The sequence below is a fragment of the Larimichthys crocea genome, chromosome VIII (genome assembly GCF_000972845.2).
Source record: "Larimichthys crocea isolate SSNF chromosome VIII, L_crocea_2.0, whole genome shotgun sequence".
Taxonomy (NCBI): Eukaryota; Metazoa; Chordata; class Actinopteri; family Sciaenidae; genus Larimichthys; species Larimichthys crocea.
Window position 1 is genome coordinate 19,226,795 of NC_040018.1, and position 13,759 is coordinate 19,240,553.

Consider the following 13,759-nt stretch of genomic DNA (forward strand, 5'->3'; position numbering starts at 1 on the left):
TACATTACATTATGTTCACGTAGCATAACCTTTGAGTAAACATTTCTAGTGAGCGGAGTTGTGAACAGGAGTTGGTGGGACTGCAAAGACACAGAAAAAAAAAGTGACACAAGGCCATAGTTGAGTTTTCTGTTTTATTGATATACACTACTTTAGAGCCTACAGTATGATGCAAGGTATTCCCTTTGAATAATTTCAAAAAGCACTGCAGTCTTAAAAATTACAAAAAATTTTAACATACAAAATATACAAGAAATGACAATACAAGGCTCGGTAAACATCAGCTAAACCTGTATTTCCCTTTATTTTACAAAACATACATATATATGTGTATATATATATGTGTGCGTGTGTGTTTGTGTGTGTGAATATATGTGTCTATATATATATATATATATATAAAAATATAGATATACACACATATATTCAACACTCATACATGTCCCCAACCTTTTAGGAATGACATCCATTTCAAAGTATCAAAAATAGAGTTGTACAGTCTCTGTTGCTTTACCATAATGTAAAATGGGAACAAATTGTTCGGTCTTTGGTTGTGACAGAAGAGGACGGCAGCCAGAGTTTACTGTCAATGCTGGTTTAGTTTTTTTTTTCTTTTGTTGACTCAAGTCTTTCAAGCTACAGAAGCAGCTTTATAGGCAAAAAAAAAAGAAAAAAAAAAGCCATCCCCCTTCTCCCACCCAACCCCTCAATGTCCACCCTGTGCCCCCCACAAACAAACAAAATATCATCATGATAGTAATAGTTACTGACTTATGTCATGGAACAAAAAAAAAAAAATCAACCCAGAACAGCATACAGACACACTGACAAACTGTTTTTTCAAACAAGAGTTAAGGCATCCTAATAGTTTACATAGTGACATGATACTCTCACTATCTGAATGTTTTTTTTTCTTTCCGCTCCATGAAGTTCATAAGCAACATCATTACAAATAGTTTATAATCTCATTTCTCATATTTAATGTCATATCTCACATTTGCTGCTGTTATAGTTTGCATAGCCTAAATACATGTGTGTGCTTCTGTTGTTGAAAATAGGACTCGTCTTCCCGTCTTCTGTACAGCATATTTGATACAAACACCGACCATCCATCCACACAAACACACTCGCGCACTCACACAAAGAAACCTATTTAAGATGCTTGCGTTGCGTCCTTGACAAGGCAAATTGGCTGATGGACAACTCCATGATGCTAACAGAATCAATCAAGCATCTACAACAAGTCTACAGTCTACTTCTATAGGCATCAAGGTCTTTTTTTTTGTCTTTTTTTTCTTCTCATTTTTAAAGGCATTAGGCAGAATTCTTAATGCATAGCAGAATCATTTTCACCTGGAAACTGACTTCAAACTGTCGTAAGCAACACTCCTCAGCTCTCACATGCAGGAGCATCATTGTCAAGCTTAAGGCAAAAAAAAAAAAAAAAAAAAAAAAAAAACCCAATGGGAATCTTCATACCAGAAACTGTCTCTGTCTGTTTACCTCCACATCATTGAGACTAGAAACCTGCCTGAAAACACACTTCTTGTCTTGCAGACTGTGTTATTGCTGCCGTACAGGCACCACATGTCTGTCAGGATAGGAAATATTAATGAATACGTCAGCGTGAAGAGACACCATTCTGGAGACAATCAGGGGGAAGTGTTTGATTGTGAACATTGATTAAGAACCCGTTACATCCAGATGTTGTTCTGTTGTTGGGATTTTACCTTGTTCATAACAGAAGGGTGGACAATATATATATATAATATATATAATATATAGATATATATAATATAGATATATATATATATATATATATAATATATACACTTTAAGTATAAAATACTTTTGTCAGATTATTTCCTATTATATGTCACCTCGGCTGCTTTTAGGAATTAGAAGGCACGCAAAGGCCCCTGGGAAATTTTGGGGAATTATTGCATGAAAAGAAATTCATGGTCCATCTTTGATTAACGAAAACACTTCTCTGTAACGTGGAAATAACGGGCGTCTTCAAACATCTTCGAATGAAAACGATCAAGAGAGCATCATCCCTTCATCGGGATTCATCGGATCATAGCCACATGACCCACAAGTCACACATCTGTTTCCAAAAATAAAACAAATATTATCGTCAAACTCAAAGCCAGGTGTGCAAAACGACAAAAAAAAAGAAAGAAAAAAAAGCTTTCGCTATCATTCAAAGCTGCTAATAAGGCATTTGTTCAACTCAGGGAGAGGGAGGATGTAAAAGAAGAAACAGAAGAGAGAGAGAGAGGAGGGGAGGGGGGGTTCATGTACAGATATCTACACGGCTGCAAGTTTACTAAAAGCTGTGGAATGTTGCAGGTTGCAGATCCCAGACCAGCGCCAGAGGAGCTCATCCTCCCTGCCAGGCCCCTGCACTCCAGACCTGAATGGTTTCATCATTTTTTTTAAAAAAAGGGAGAAAAACAAGGAGTGGACAGTGTCGTCATCTCTAAGCCACGAGTGAAAAACTGAAAGCCGGCAGGAGTCCAGCCAGATCGTCTGAATTATTCTGAAATCATTCAGGCTGTTCTGATTTGAATTTGTTAATCCAGTTTTACAGCTAATAATTAATTTTTTACAAGCGTGATTATTTTTAACACTTGATGCCACACTTTTGCTGACGCTGTTTTGTGTTTTTAGCATCTTGATTGTTTTGCCTGAGAAACTTTAAAAAAAACTTGAACAGACTTCTGACTTCTGGCTTCCTGCGAGAGCACCGTGCACTCCTCAGTCCCTCTTCTTTTTATATGTTTCAAGACGTCTTCATTCACGAAGGTCAATGCTGGTGAGGAGGCGGACGACGACACGCGCCAATGTATCGTCTTCCCGCTGCAGAAAATGATCTGAAAAAGTGATTGGTCAGGAAGACAGCTGTGCTTTAAAAAGGTCAGACCTAATGAAGAGGGATGGCTCGCATCTCGACGATCTCATTAATCCTCATTGTTCACTAACCACGTCAACGTCGGTGTGACTCGGCATGGCTACGTTCTCCCGCTCACCTTTCTGTTTAATCTGTGTGAAGGTGTGAGTTCTGTGTCTACAGTTTTCGGTGAAATCTCCGACCGTACTCTGTCTTTGACCACAGTCTTTCTTATCTCTTCCTGCCCTCTTGCGTCATCACACGCAGGACCAGCAGCTGGACCAGGACCAGGGTCCAGAGTCAGTGTTGGAGCTGTGGGGTTTGCAGGATTAAGAGCTGGAGGGGATGAGCGTGGGCTGAGCTATGATTGGTTGTGTGCTGACGGAGGACCGTGAGCGCTGGGGGACTGGGACATGTCTCTGCCGATGATTTCATTCACTGTGAAGAGAATAACAACAGAATTACTCATCGTTACTTATTCACTATATAATTTACTCTAAATGTGTCTTATGGCAGCACATCTTTTATTGTTTTGTCTGGAAATTAGTTAAGTAAGAAGCTCAGAGGCTTGTTTGAAATGTGTCATGTCAAATGAAGAATACTGTGTGAGATAGAGCATACGAATCCTTAGCAAAATGCAACAAGTAGTCGATTAGTAACTATTAATCGCTAAAATTTGAGAGAATTTTTTCTTCAAAAATTATTCAAATCGATTATCAAATATGGAAATTTTCTGGTTTCTTCAGCCCTCTACAACAATAAACTGAATATGTGAATGTCATACTGGATCATGATATCAAACATATATTTTTTTGGTGCCCACCAGATGTCACTCTGTGTTGAGTTCAAGGCCCCCGAATCTTCACGTTTTTTTTTTTCAGTACAACAGAAAGAAAATTCCAAAGTGTCATAAGGTTCATCCACCTGTCGCTACTGCAAATGAAGTTCAGACTTCCGGCCAGCAGAGAGCAGCGTTGTTCCTCGCTGAATTCCTCACAAGACTGAAAGCTTGAACTCAACCGTCCCCGAGAGCCCAAAGTGGAAAAAGTCAAACAAACTGGCAAACCCAAAGTTCACAAAGTCACAGCTCTGACATGAGATATAATCACCCCTGACATAACAAATGAGAAAAACTATTCCATTCACTAAATGTACCAGTTCTTCTTCGCTTGAGTCCAAGAACTGTGAGCAGTAACCACAGCGCATTGACCCCTACAAACACAATCCTGTACGGCTGTCCGTTACTTCATTAGAGTTTTATTGGGGGGGGGGGTTCAGGACTTTCCCTCAGGCCTGTTCATGAGATCTGTGAGCATTGTCAAAAATAAAGAACAACCCATTGTTACAAACATGTTGTCAAGGCCAGTTAATAACTAGGCTGACTCGTTTGGAGCCTGATTTTAAATAAAAAAATAACAGATAACTCTTTTCACTGTGCTGCTGCCTGTTTTTCAACCCAGTGCGTGTGATTGTTTTACATCTGCTGCCTCAATTCAGTCCTCGCACTGGGACCACAAGAGACGCAGCGGGGAGCTAGTAAAAAAGTGCAGCAGTGAAGTAAATCAACTTTAAAAATACTTTGACGTGGTGAGGAAGACATGAGAACAGACACTTTCATTTGTTTGGGATTCATGGAAAATGTGATGTCTTTTTCCACTGTAACAATATGCATTATGTTGGGTTTTCTTTTTTTGTCCTGTCACACATGTGATTTATTTAAGTGTTTTTAAAGGTGACGCAGACAGGTCAGAAACACGACGTGCAGAAATTAGGCTGGCCAAACTGGTTTGGGAGGGTGTAGCAGAGACCTCTGGCCCAGTTTGACACCAAGGGCTGATTTACAATCATGACACGTCAAAATGCAGCTCCGCTCTTCTCCACCTATTTCTGTCCACTTGTGCACATGTACTGTAAAATCTTACTAAACACACGTCTTACTGTAACTCATCTGAAAAAGCGAGGAGAGGTGGCGGTTGACTCAGACGGCGATGAGCAAATGAACCCAGGCAAGATTTGTTTCATATGAAATCTTTTTTTTTTTTTTTTTTATTTGATGACACACTGTGAAATGAATGGTGTTAAGCACATCAGCGGTAAAATATTATAATCCTCATGATTTTGGTGTCACCTTCCTATCCGCTGTTTTTCTTCAACAGTCTGCTGTAAAATTCTGTTGTTTTATTTGTGTTTTCTGCTGCTTGCTTTTGTGTCTGGCCACCATCACTCACATCATCCTGTTAGCGTGGGAGGCTCTTCCTTTCCCATGTCAACCATGTTCACACACACACACACAATCACACTCAAAGCACCACCACCACACTCTTATGAGACTACACTGTGACTATCAAAGCAAATATTTACCTTTGTGTATAGAACGCTGAGGTACAATATACAACAAGTTGGATGGTTTATCGATTTTGTCACACAATTTCACCTGTGAAATAAAACTGTGACCGAGGACTACAGATCTCCTTTAAAAGGCCGTGACCTTTCAAAAGACTAGCGGTGCGACTGTGCTTGAAATAAACAGCTTCTTACAGCTGTTAAAGGACCATCAGAGCAGCTGTATTGATGAAATGAAAAAGCTAGTCACAGAGCTTTTTATGTCCGCGCTCCACACCAATTTAGTCAAATAAAGCTAAGAAATGTTTTCAGTTTTATACTTTTAACACAGAACAAATATATAAAATACCAAAAATTAGTCCACCTCCTTTCAAAATTGGTCTGTCTGTAATTTGAACACTTTGATTAATTACATTTCTGGGTTAATCACAGAGCGACGTTCATGGGCCTGATACAGCTGCCTCTGCACAGCTGAAATGCTATGTGGTAAACTCTGTAGCTCTGTCGATCGATGGGAGTGAATCTGCTCTAACACCACAGGAATATATGCAATGAAGTGCGAACGACCAACATCAAGTGGGCGTCTGCAAAAACATTTCACTTTCCGCTGAACTGATTAGATTGTTGCAGAGTGATAGATAACTCAGGAGAGACACAGAGGGCAATTAACATAGAACCATCTGAAAACCCATGACACGAGCGAGTGCAGGACTAATTCCTCTCAATTTGATTCGCTCGGTTTTCTCATAAAAAAAATTTAAAAAAAAATTTAAAGTGCCAGAGAGGTTTCACTCTTAATATTACATCTGTGCACGATGTAAATCTGGATGACTCGATTTGGGGCATTTGAAAAAACAAACTGAACTTATTTTGGAAGTAAATTTCCATCTCGGTCACGAAACAGACAACGGAAAGGAGGAAACGGCAACGTATTCTTTGTTGTTCTCCTTCTGACTAGATTACAACAATTTCCTGAGAAAGAAAACAATATCATCAGAAAAATATCAAACCGCAAAAGTCTCTTTCTAAGGAAAAACAAACAAAAAAAAAAACAAAACGTAAAAACCATACAAAAAGTATTTGACATAAAACAGATGCGAGATTTTCCCATAACGACGAGCGATAATCTATGATTCAGATACAATCATTCATTTAAAGCTTGAATCCAGAAGTGAAAGAGAGGTTTGAGTCGAGCCGGGCCTGTGATGAGTTTCATATGCTGATAGTGTTTTCTCAGATTTACTGGTATTGCTCATGACAGTGCAACAGAAAGACGGTGATTCAGCGTTGCCAGCCATAGTAAGCGTGGCTCTGAATGGCTCAGCCAGAGGGAGATCCTCTGCAGATGACTGATAGGGGGGCTCCCTAGTCGAAATATACATTTGCAGTCAGCCGACTGCTAATACTACTACTACAACTGTTACTACTACTGTTGCTCTCAGGTAGGCTTCCATCTGATGGATCCTTCCTCTGTGTGCTGCTGGCTTTTAATTCATTTTAATATATAACGAGTCAGAATGGGAATTCAAAAAACAAACAAAACAAGCAAGTCTGAGTCCTCTCCTGCATCATCTATGCAGTAAAATGTTGGAGCTTTAGAACTATTCACCCTGCATCTATCAATTCAGCTTCTTCTGCTGGGTTTCAATCGTTCATCATAAAAGCTCATAATAATCTTTAGGACCAAGCTTCTTTGTGTTTCTGAAGAACTGCAGGGGAGGTGGGGGGTGCTTAAATCACTGAACTAGGACTAATTACAGTTCTTTGCTGAATTAATCATCATCGTTTCCTGGTAGAGTCAGACACAGGCCAGGGGTTTCACATCATGTATTGAAATGTGCTCTGAAAAGTCCTTTTTAATTTAAATTGGCTCTAGAAACAAATCTGTTGTCAAATCGACATACTCTGAATGCAATGTTGTCAGGAGATTCTTTAATTTAATGAATTCAGTGTCACATCTAGCAGGATGCCACTGAGAGCGGGTAACCCCACATCTCCGTTTCTAAAGTGCACGTCAAAGGAGGTATATTAAAAAAGATTTCCATAATGAAAAACAGAAGTGAAACAGGCAGATGGACATTCAGTACAACAAACATATTTACTGTTGAAATGGAAAACGGGTAATTATCATAACCCTATGACACATTGAAAAAAAAGTTGCCTGACCCAGGCTTAAAAAAAACATTACTCTGGCAGCGCAGCTTAAGCAAATAACTCAAAGACTGACTGATTCTTGAGTCCAGCAAATGAAGACAACATGCCACAATGGAAAACATTTGTGCAAAGGGAATTGAAAGAGGCAAGACTTGGGTTCGCCTGCAAGAGGGAATATCAAAGCACACAGTTTCCACTTGCAGGGCCCTGTAATGACATGCACACGTCTTCACAAAGCCTCAGGTATGAGTGAAAACGTGAAGCAAAAACTCCACAATGCGATCACACGCATTAGAAATAGATGGTCAGCTGATTAAAGGTTTTATTGAAGCCTCAATAAAGATTTCTCTGCTTCACTCTTTTAACTCTGCTGCTGCTCTCTGATCCTTTTCTGTTTCATTTTAATTTCACTTTTGGAGCAAGTGAGTGAGTGAGTGTGTGGGTGAGTGAGGGCACAGAGTACACCAGAGAATCTTGCTTAAAAGTTTCTCTAAGTCACTCATTTGTGTGAATCATCCGTGGATTTCCCATTTGATCTGACGGTAAGTGATTCACAAGACACCCTGCCTTTGATCCGGGACTCAGAGTAACGGCTCCGCTCAGCAAATGACCAAAGGAACAGGCTTTATAAAGGAAATCACTGGAGCCCAAATGGCCGCCTTGGGGGATCCCACTACAGTGGTTAATAGTACATGCAGGAGCCGCTAACCCTAAAATGACAAATTTGGTTTTTCACTTGAGCAGAGTTTAGTTCAAATTTAGTTAGTCCAACTGTCGGTCCAAATATATTGACTTTTGAGAAGCTTAAATTAGGGAATGTTCTAGTTTTTGTTTGAAATTATGAATTTTCTGTCTACTAATTATTTGCTTTTTCAAAAAAAAAATGTGAGAGTAGATCTTTCTGCACCACGGCAGGACATGGTGGCACCCTAAGGTGACTCACCAAAACTCAGATGAGTGAAATGAGTGAAAAAAAAAGGGGGAGTGAAATCAGTTCTAACCACATTTTGTCAAGTCCTCACTTGATCATCACGTGGTGAACAGTGTTCATTTTTCCAGTCCAACATTGGCGCTTGTTGCTTGGCTAAAAAGCACAAATCAACACTGCAACAAACAAAATCTCCATTAAAGACAGCTCTGTCTATTTCCATGATATTCTGAGAAGTTATGATGTGCATTCGGCAACATGGACTAAGAGTTCAGATGTTGCTCTCATCCCCACTGAGGGATTTCCAGGCTTCCCCTCCTCCTGTCCACAGAAAAAGAAAAAAAAAAGCCAGCACTGGCACTGTCTCCACATCAGGCTCCAACCTCTGCCAAGACCTCTGCATTACACTCTCTAAGACCTTAATTGTATGGAAAGATGACACAGAAAGTCCGTTTCCACTTGTTTCAGGGGAAAAGACCAGCAAATGTTTGCCATTGTTTTTAACGAGCAGCAGCAGCATTTAATGGAAACGTATTTTCCTTCCACTGTTGTTTTTTCATGCCATCGAATCAAGAGTTCTGTGTTATTACTCTGTTATGGTTGGTTAGTGGCAGAATGTGGCCTCTGACTAAGACGGTCCCATACACACACATGCATGTGCACACAAAACACAAAAATGGGATAATTTATCTCTTTCATACAAATAATCACACTTAAATAAACTACAGATCTGTTTACATTTCTTCCTGGTCGTGTACACAAACATGAAATGATAATAATTATGGAAAGACCAGTTTGTCTGATGCAATATCTCTAGAGATGAACCAAAAAAAGGCTGCTCAGCCAGACCATTCGGTGCTCTAAATGACTTTGTGCTTGACCTTGTTGAATGATGATTGTTGATCCTCTTGGCTGATAAATAAATGATAATAAATGAAACAGGTGTGCCTTTTCATATGAACTTTTCAGCCCTCTCCATAGAAAAAAATGTGAATCGAGATAATTTTACAAAAGGGAGCCAGAAACCAAAGGTCGTTTCCATGTCTAATTTCATGTTTAATTTCATTTGGAATTGAATTGGAGTCGTATTTCTCGCCACCTGTCAAAAGGTAAATCCAATATTCACTGGCGTTTTTTCCCCCTGGTCTGGCCGGCCAACTCTCCTCGAAAAATATCCAAGTATTTGTTGGATCATTTGTTTTACTCCTTAACGGCTCTCTGCCATTTTGCAACATTCAGAGGAGATAGTCAGATTGTGGGCAGAGAGCTGCTGTCCGTGAACTGAAGGAGACTTGAGAAGACCATTATGTTTCTGTGGAATCTCAGCGTCACTGGCAGTTCTGACAAAAAGTCACATGAGAAAAGCAAGACTACCCTCATATCTGTCTCCTAGGCATAAAACCGCAACCAGTGGCCAGTTAGCTTAGCACAAAGACTGGAAACAGGGAGAAACAGTCTGGCTCTCTAATATATCTTGTTTGTTTCTAGTCTTTGCTCTAAGCTAACTGACAAAAAAAAAATCTGTTTTTACAGGGTTGTTCTTGGCTATGAGCAGTCGCCAGGCAGGAGACTTCATAAAGTGACTGCTTCTTGCCAAGAAGCAGTCCGGCACATTAACCCATAAAACCACATGGTTCTTACACTTTTTGTAGGGATTAAACAAACAAGACAAACCATGTTAATAAGTAAACTTTAGAAGTTTCGGTTTATACTGTATGCTAAGTTTAGTTAACCGGCTGCAGCCTGATAATTAACATACAGGCAAGAGTGGTATCAATCTTCTCATCGATATCTGGGCAACAAAGTGAATAAGCAAATTTTCCAAAATGTCAAACTATTGAATTAAAATAAAAATATGTCTTAATGGATCTTTAAATTTAGAAAATGCAAAGTGCGTGTATTCTGTGAGGAACAATGATGTAGGCAATTGAAAAAAATCAGACTGAGAAATCTCTCAGAATGTCAACAAAACGCGAGGAACAGAATATGTGGCACCACATCTTTTTAGGCAACTGCCTGTCTATTTCTACATTGCTGCGCCCTCGTAAAGATAGAAAAACAGAACAATAAAAACATATATTTAAAAGATGTGTTCACTGCACGGACACTGCCTTGTATATTTGATTACCCTGTGTGTATCTGTGCGCGTGCGTTTGTGTCATTACAGTGCTCGTGTCTCTCTCAAGGAGTGCAGGCAACAGGGCTTAGCCTATTATTAACCCTCAAAGCCGTGCTCGCAGTTTGAGGCAGCTGTGCATTTGGGCAAAGACAGGACCAACAAAGGACCAGCTTTTTGTTGTTACCCCACACTACGCACACTGCCGACATCACACTGACTGTGTACACGCACTCACACAGACAAACACAAACGTGCTATCCCTTCCCATCCGTGCTCTGTAAACAGAGATTGTCACATACTGATTAATTAGTTAAATGCACGGTTCAGCAGCCCAGGGGCTTCAGATTCTGTCACCATGACGGCTGTAATCATTGTCATAAGAAGGCCCGCTCTTCAGGCTACTACTGTGTTTATGGAGTAACCAAACACACAGGATCTCAAGGCTTTGGCAAACCTGGCTGACAGTCGCATTGGGGACAGGAGGTAATTCATTATAGTCCATTAATCATCTCCACTATGTGTATATCTAGGCTTATTCTTAAGTCATATAATAGAAATAAAGTGAATAAAACCTGTATTTGTTTTCTTTGTCTTTGCTTTTCCAGGCCATTGCCTTTGTTAAATGACATTATGTTACTTTTCTACTTTTCAGCTTTGCAATTATTTGGATGCTACACATACTTTAGTTGTAATAGGGTGAATGTTGTCTTTGTCAATACCGCTCTGCGCCCTATATGCCTGTTCTCATATTATGTAACTTTTGGGCTCCTGTGAGACGTGCCTTTACGGCACCAAGTCACACACCACCAACTATTTCACTGATTTCTGAACTGTGATTCAAAGGGTTTTGCGATGGGCAGTAAAGTAACTGTAGCTGCTGTTAGCTAATGTTAGTAGTAATGTTAGCTCAGTTAGCTGTAACACGGGAGCTTTTGACTTTTATTTTCAGGCTCAGGATGGGAGAAATGCTGTGCTGGTGTCATGCTGGAACCTAGAGCTGGGCGAGTAGAAAACGTAACTGGCCCAGGCAGATGCAGAGCATGGCAGAGGAGAAGAGACTAGAGAGGATGATGGAGAAGACTATAAGTAGAGAGGCCACCAGACAAGAGTAAATCTCAGCTTTGTGATATAAAAGAGAGATAATATAGTCTATTGTTTATCTTTGGATTAGGTCCAATTTCACTGCATTTAAAATAAAAAAAATAAAAAAGCATGAAATTATCCAGCATACACATTACTTTAATCTCAGATGCCAAGTATATTTCAGATTGAATGTCTCGGCTGAGTGACCCTGCAGTGGGATTGGATCCTGACCTTGTCTGTCCATCTGTCTGTCAGTCTGTCTTCTCACCTCCTGTGTCTCCTGCTCTGTGCACGCACACACACAAACACACACACATACAGTACACACACACACACCTCAACATCAAACACACAAACACAAAACCCCATCGAACACACACACACACACACACACACACCTCAAGCATGCTCTGGTGTGCGTCACAAGGGCCATCTGCTTGCTAACCAGAGCAGTTTTCTACACACTCACATTCGTATTCCTTCTCATGCCACTGACACAAGTCTGATACGACTGCAGCGGTTAAATCTCGACTTTCTACAGGTCAGAAAAATGTTTTAAAGACAAATACTCAGAGAGTGGAGTGAGCTGAAGGAAGTGAAGATGATGCAATCTCATTCTCAAATGTCTAAAGCTTAAGGATGACGTCTCGTTGGCAGTTTTATTCAACTGTAGACCAGGAGGCTGGTTTCCCCTCTTCTAACCACATGAATCATACATCCAACCACACTGATACATTTTTCTGGTACATAACTTACCTTTCTTTAGAACCCTGAGGTGTCTCGTAAACACATTTTCAGGGTCTGTTTGACGGCTATCCATCTTGCATTCTAATTAAAAACCTACTTAACTTTTGAACTAAACATCACACACTGACAAAGAGGAGTTGATTTAGAATTGCTGTCATGGTTTTAGTTTGGTGTATTAAAACTCAGAAAATTAAGAAGAAAGTTATTTATTTACAATCATACGATCTCTAAAATCAACTAATATCGACAGTAACAAGACAACTGATCCCAATCTTCTTTTCTTTTTGTAGAATTAGATGAAACTGGTGGTAGATAATCATACCAAAGTAAAAAAAAATACAAAAGAGACGATGATGATGAGTCCTCCTGGACTTGTATTTTACATGTATCAAGCATCTAGACTTCACAGCACTTAAAGAGGTCTGCGACTGACAAGCCGGCTTTGTTACATATCATGTTAATAATGCATTATCCCTCTAAAGCATCATTCTGGATTATATTTAACCATCATTTACATGTGTAGGTATAGCAATCTGTTATGCTAAATGAATATATGTGTCTGCTCTTCGTCTACACTTGTTTGCATTTATGGCCATCCTCATCTGCCTGTCTATCAAACTGGGGTGAATATGGTCTACTTAAGAGAGTGTGCTGCGACCTCCTAAAACTCCGAGCTGGGTATATGCTTCATGTTGCTACTTCACAACATGGCCTACAGAGCTGGGCTGGCACAGAAAGCTATTTTTAGCCACAGGCTCACAGGGAGAGCTTACATTCCCGGGTGAACCGTGTCACTCACAAACTTTTCTCACACTTTTTTTTTTTGTGTGTGTGTCCTGTGCAGCCAGCCACTTTTCAGAGCGAGCTGTGTGTCTGTCTCTGCATAAGCGGTGGGAGAGACTGACTGCATCGGAGTTTTATGTGAAACATCTCTGAGTAAACACATTTTACGAGCGCACGCATGCATCCACATGTTATCCTGTAAAAAGGAAAAGAGACAGGAAAGCTTTGTCGTCAGGCTTTTTTTTTCACACAGGATACATGCTTATATGTGTGTTAGTGTGCGTGTGTGTGGGTGCATACGTATTATGTACTGATAAACCTCAGTGGCTGTTGGTCTTTCACACATGACTTATTGACAATGGCCCTGTGTTAATTAGGCTGACCCTTACTAGCACGCAATATCACACCTCTCTGACACCGCCTTGTCAGGCTGTTCATTAACCCTAAACATTTAGGACGCTCATTTGAATATGACACTGAGGTTAACAAAGGCAGGCTTTGAACCACAGATAAGCAGGTGGACGATTGAGAACAGTTTGGACACATATTATATATTTTAGGTAAAGAAGTTGTAGAGTTCACGGGTGACAGAAAAAAAAGCAGATAAATGCGTGCACAGTCAATTGTTAAGTCAACAGGTTCTCCTGAGCATGCTAATTAGGGCTGTTAACACATCTACACACGATCACATACACACAAACACACACAG

The 13,759-nt window shown here is 40.1% G+C and overlaps 1 protein-coding gene across 2 annotated transcripts in view; it reads right to left on the reverse strand.

Moving 5' to 3' along the window:
* Positions 1-120: 120 nt before the first annotated feature.
* Positions 121-13,759, reverse strand: part of nfatc3a (nuclear factor of activated T cells 3a) — a 62,522-nt gene continuing 48,883 nt past the window's right edge. For both annotated transcript variants that reach the window (XM_010730684.3, XM_019278881.2), the window contains exon 10: positions 121-3,331. In XM_010730684.3, the coding sequence (XP_010728986.2) occupies positions 3,255-3,331 (77 nt within the window). In that variant the 3' untranslated portion in view covers positions 121-3,254. The remainder of the gene's footprint in view (positions 3,332-13,759) is intronic.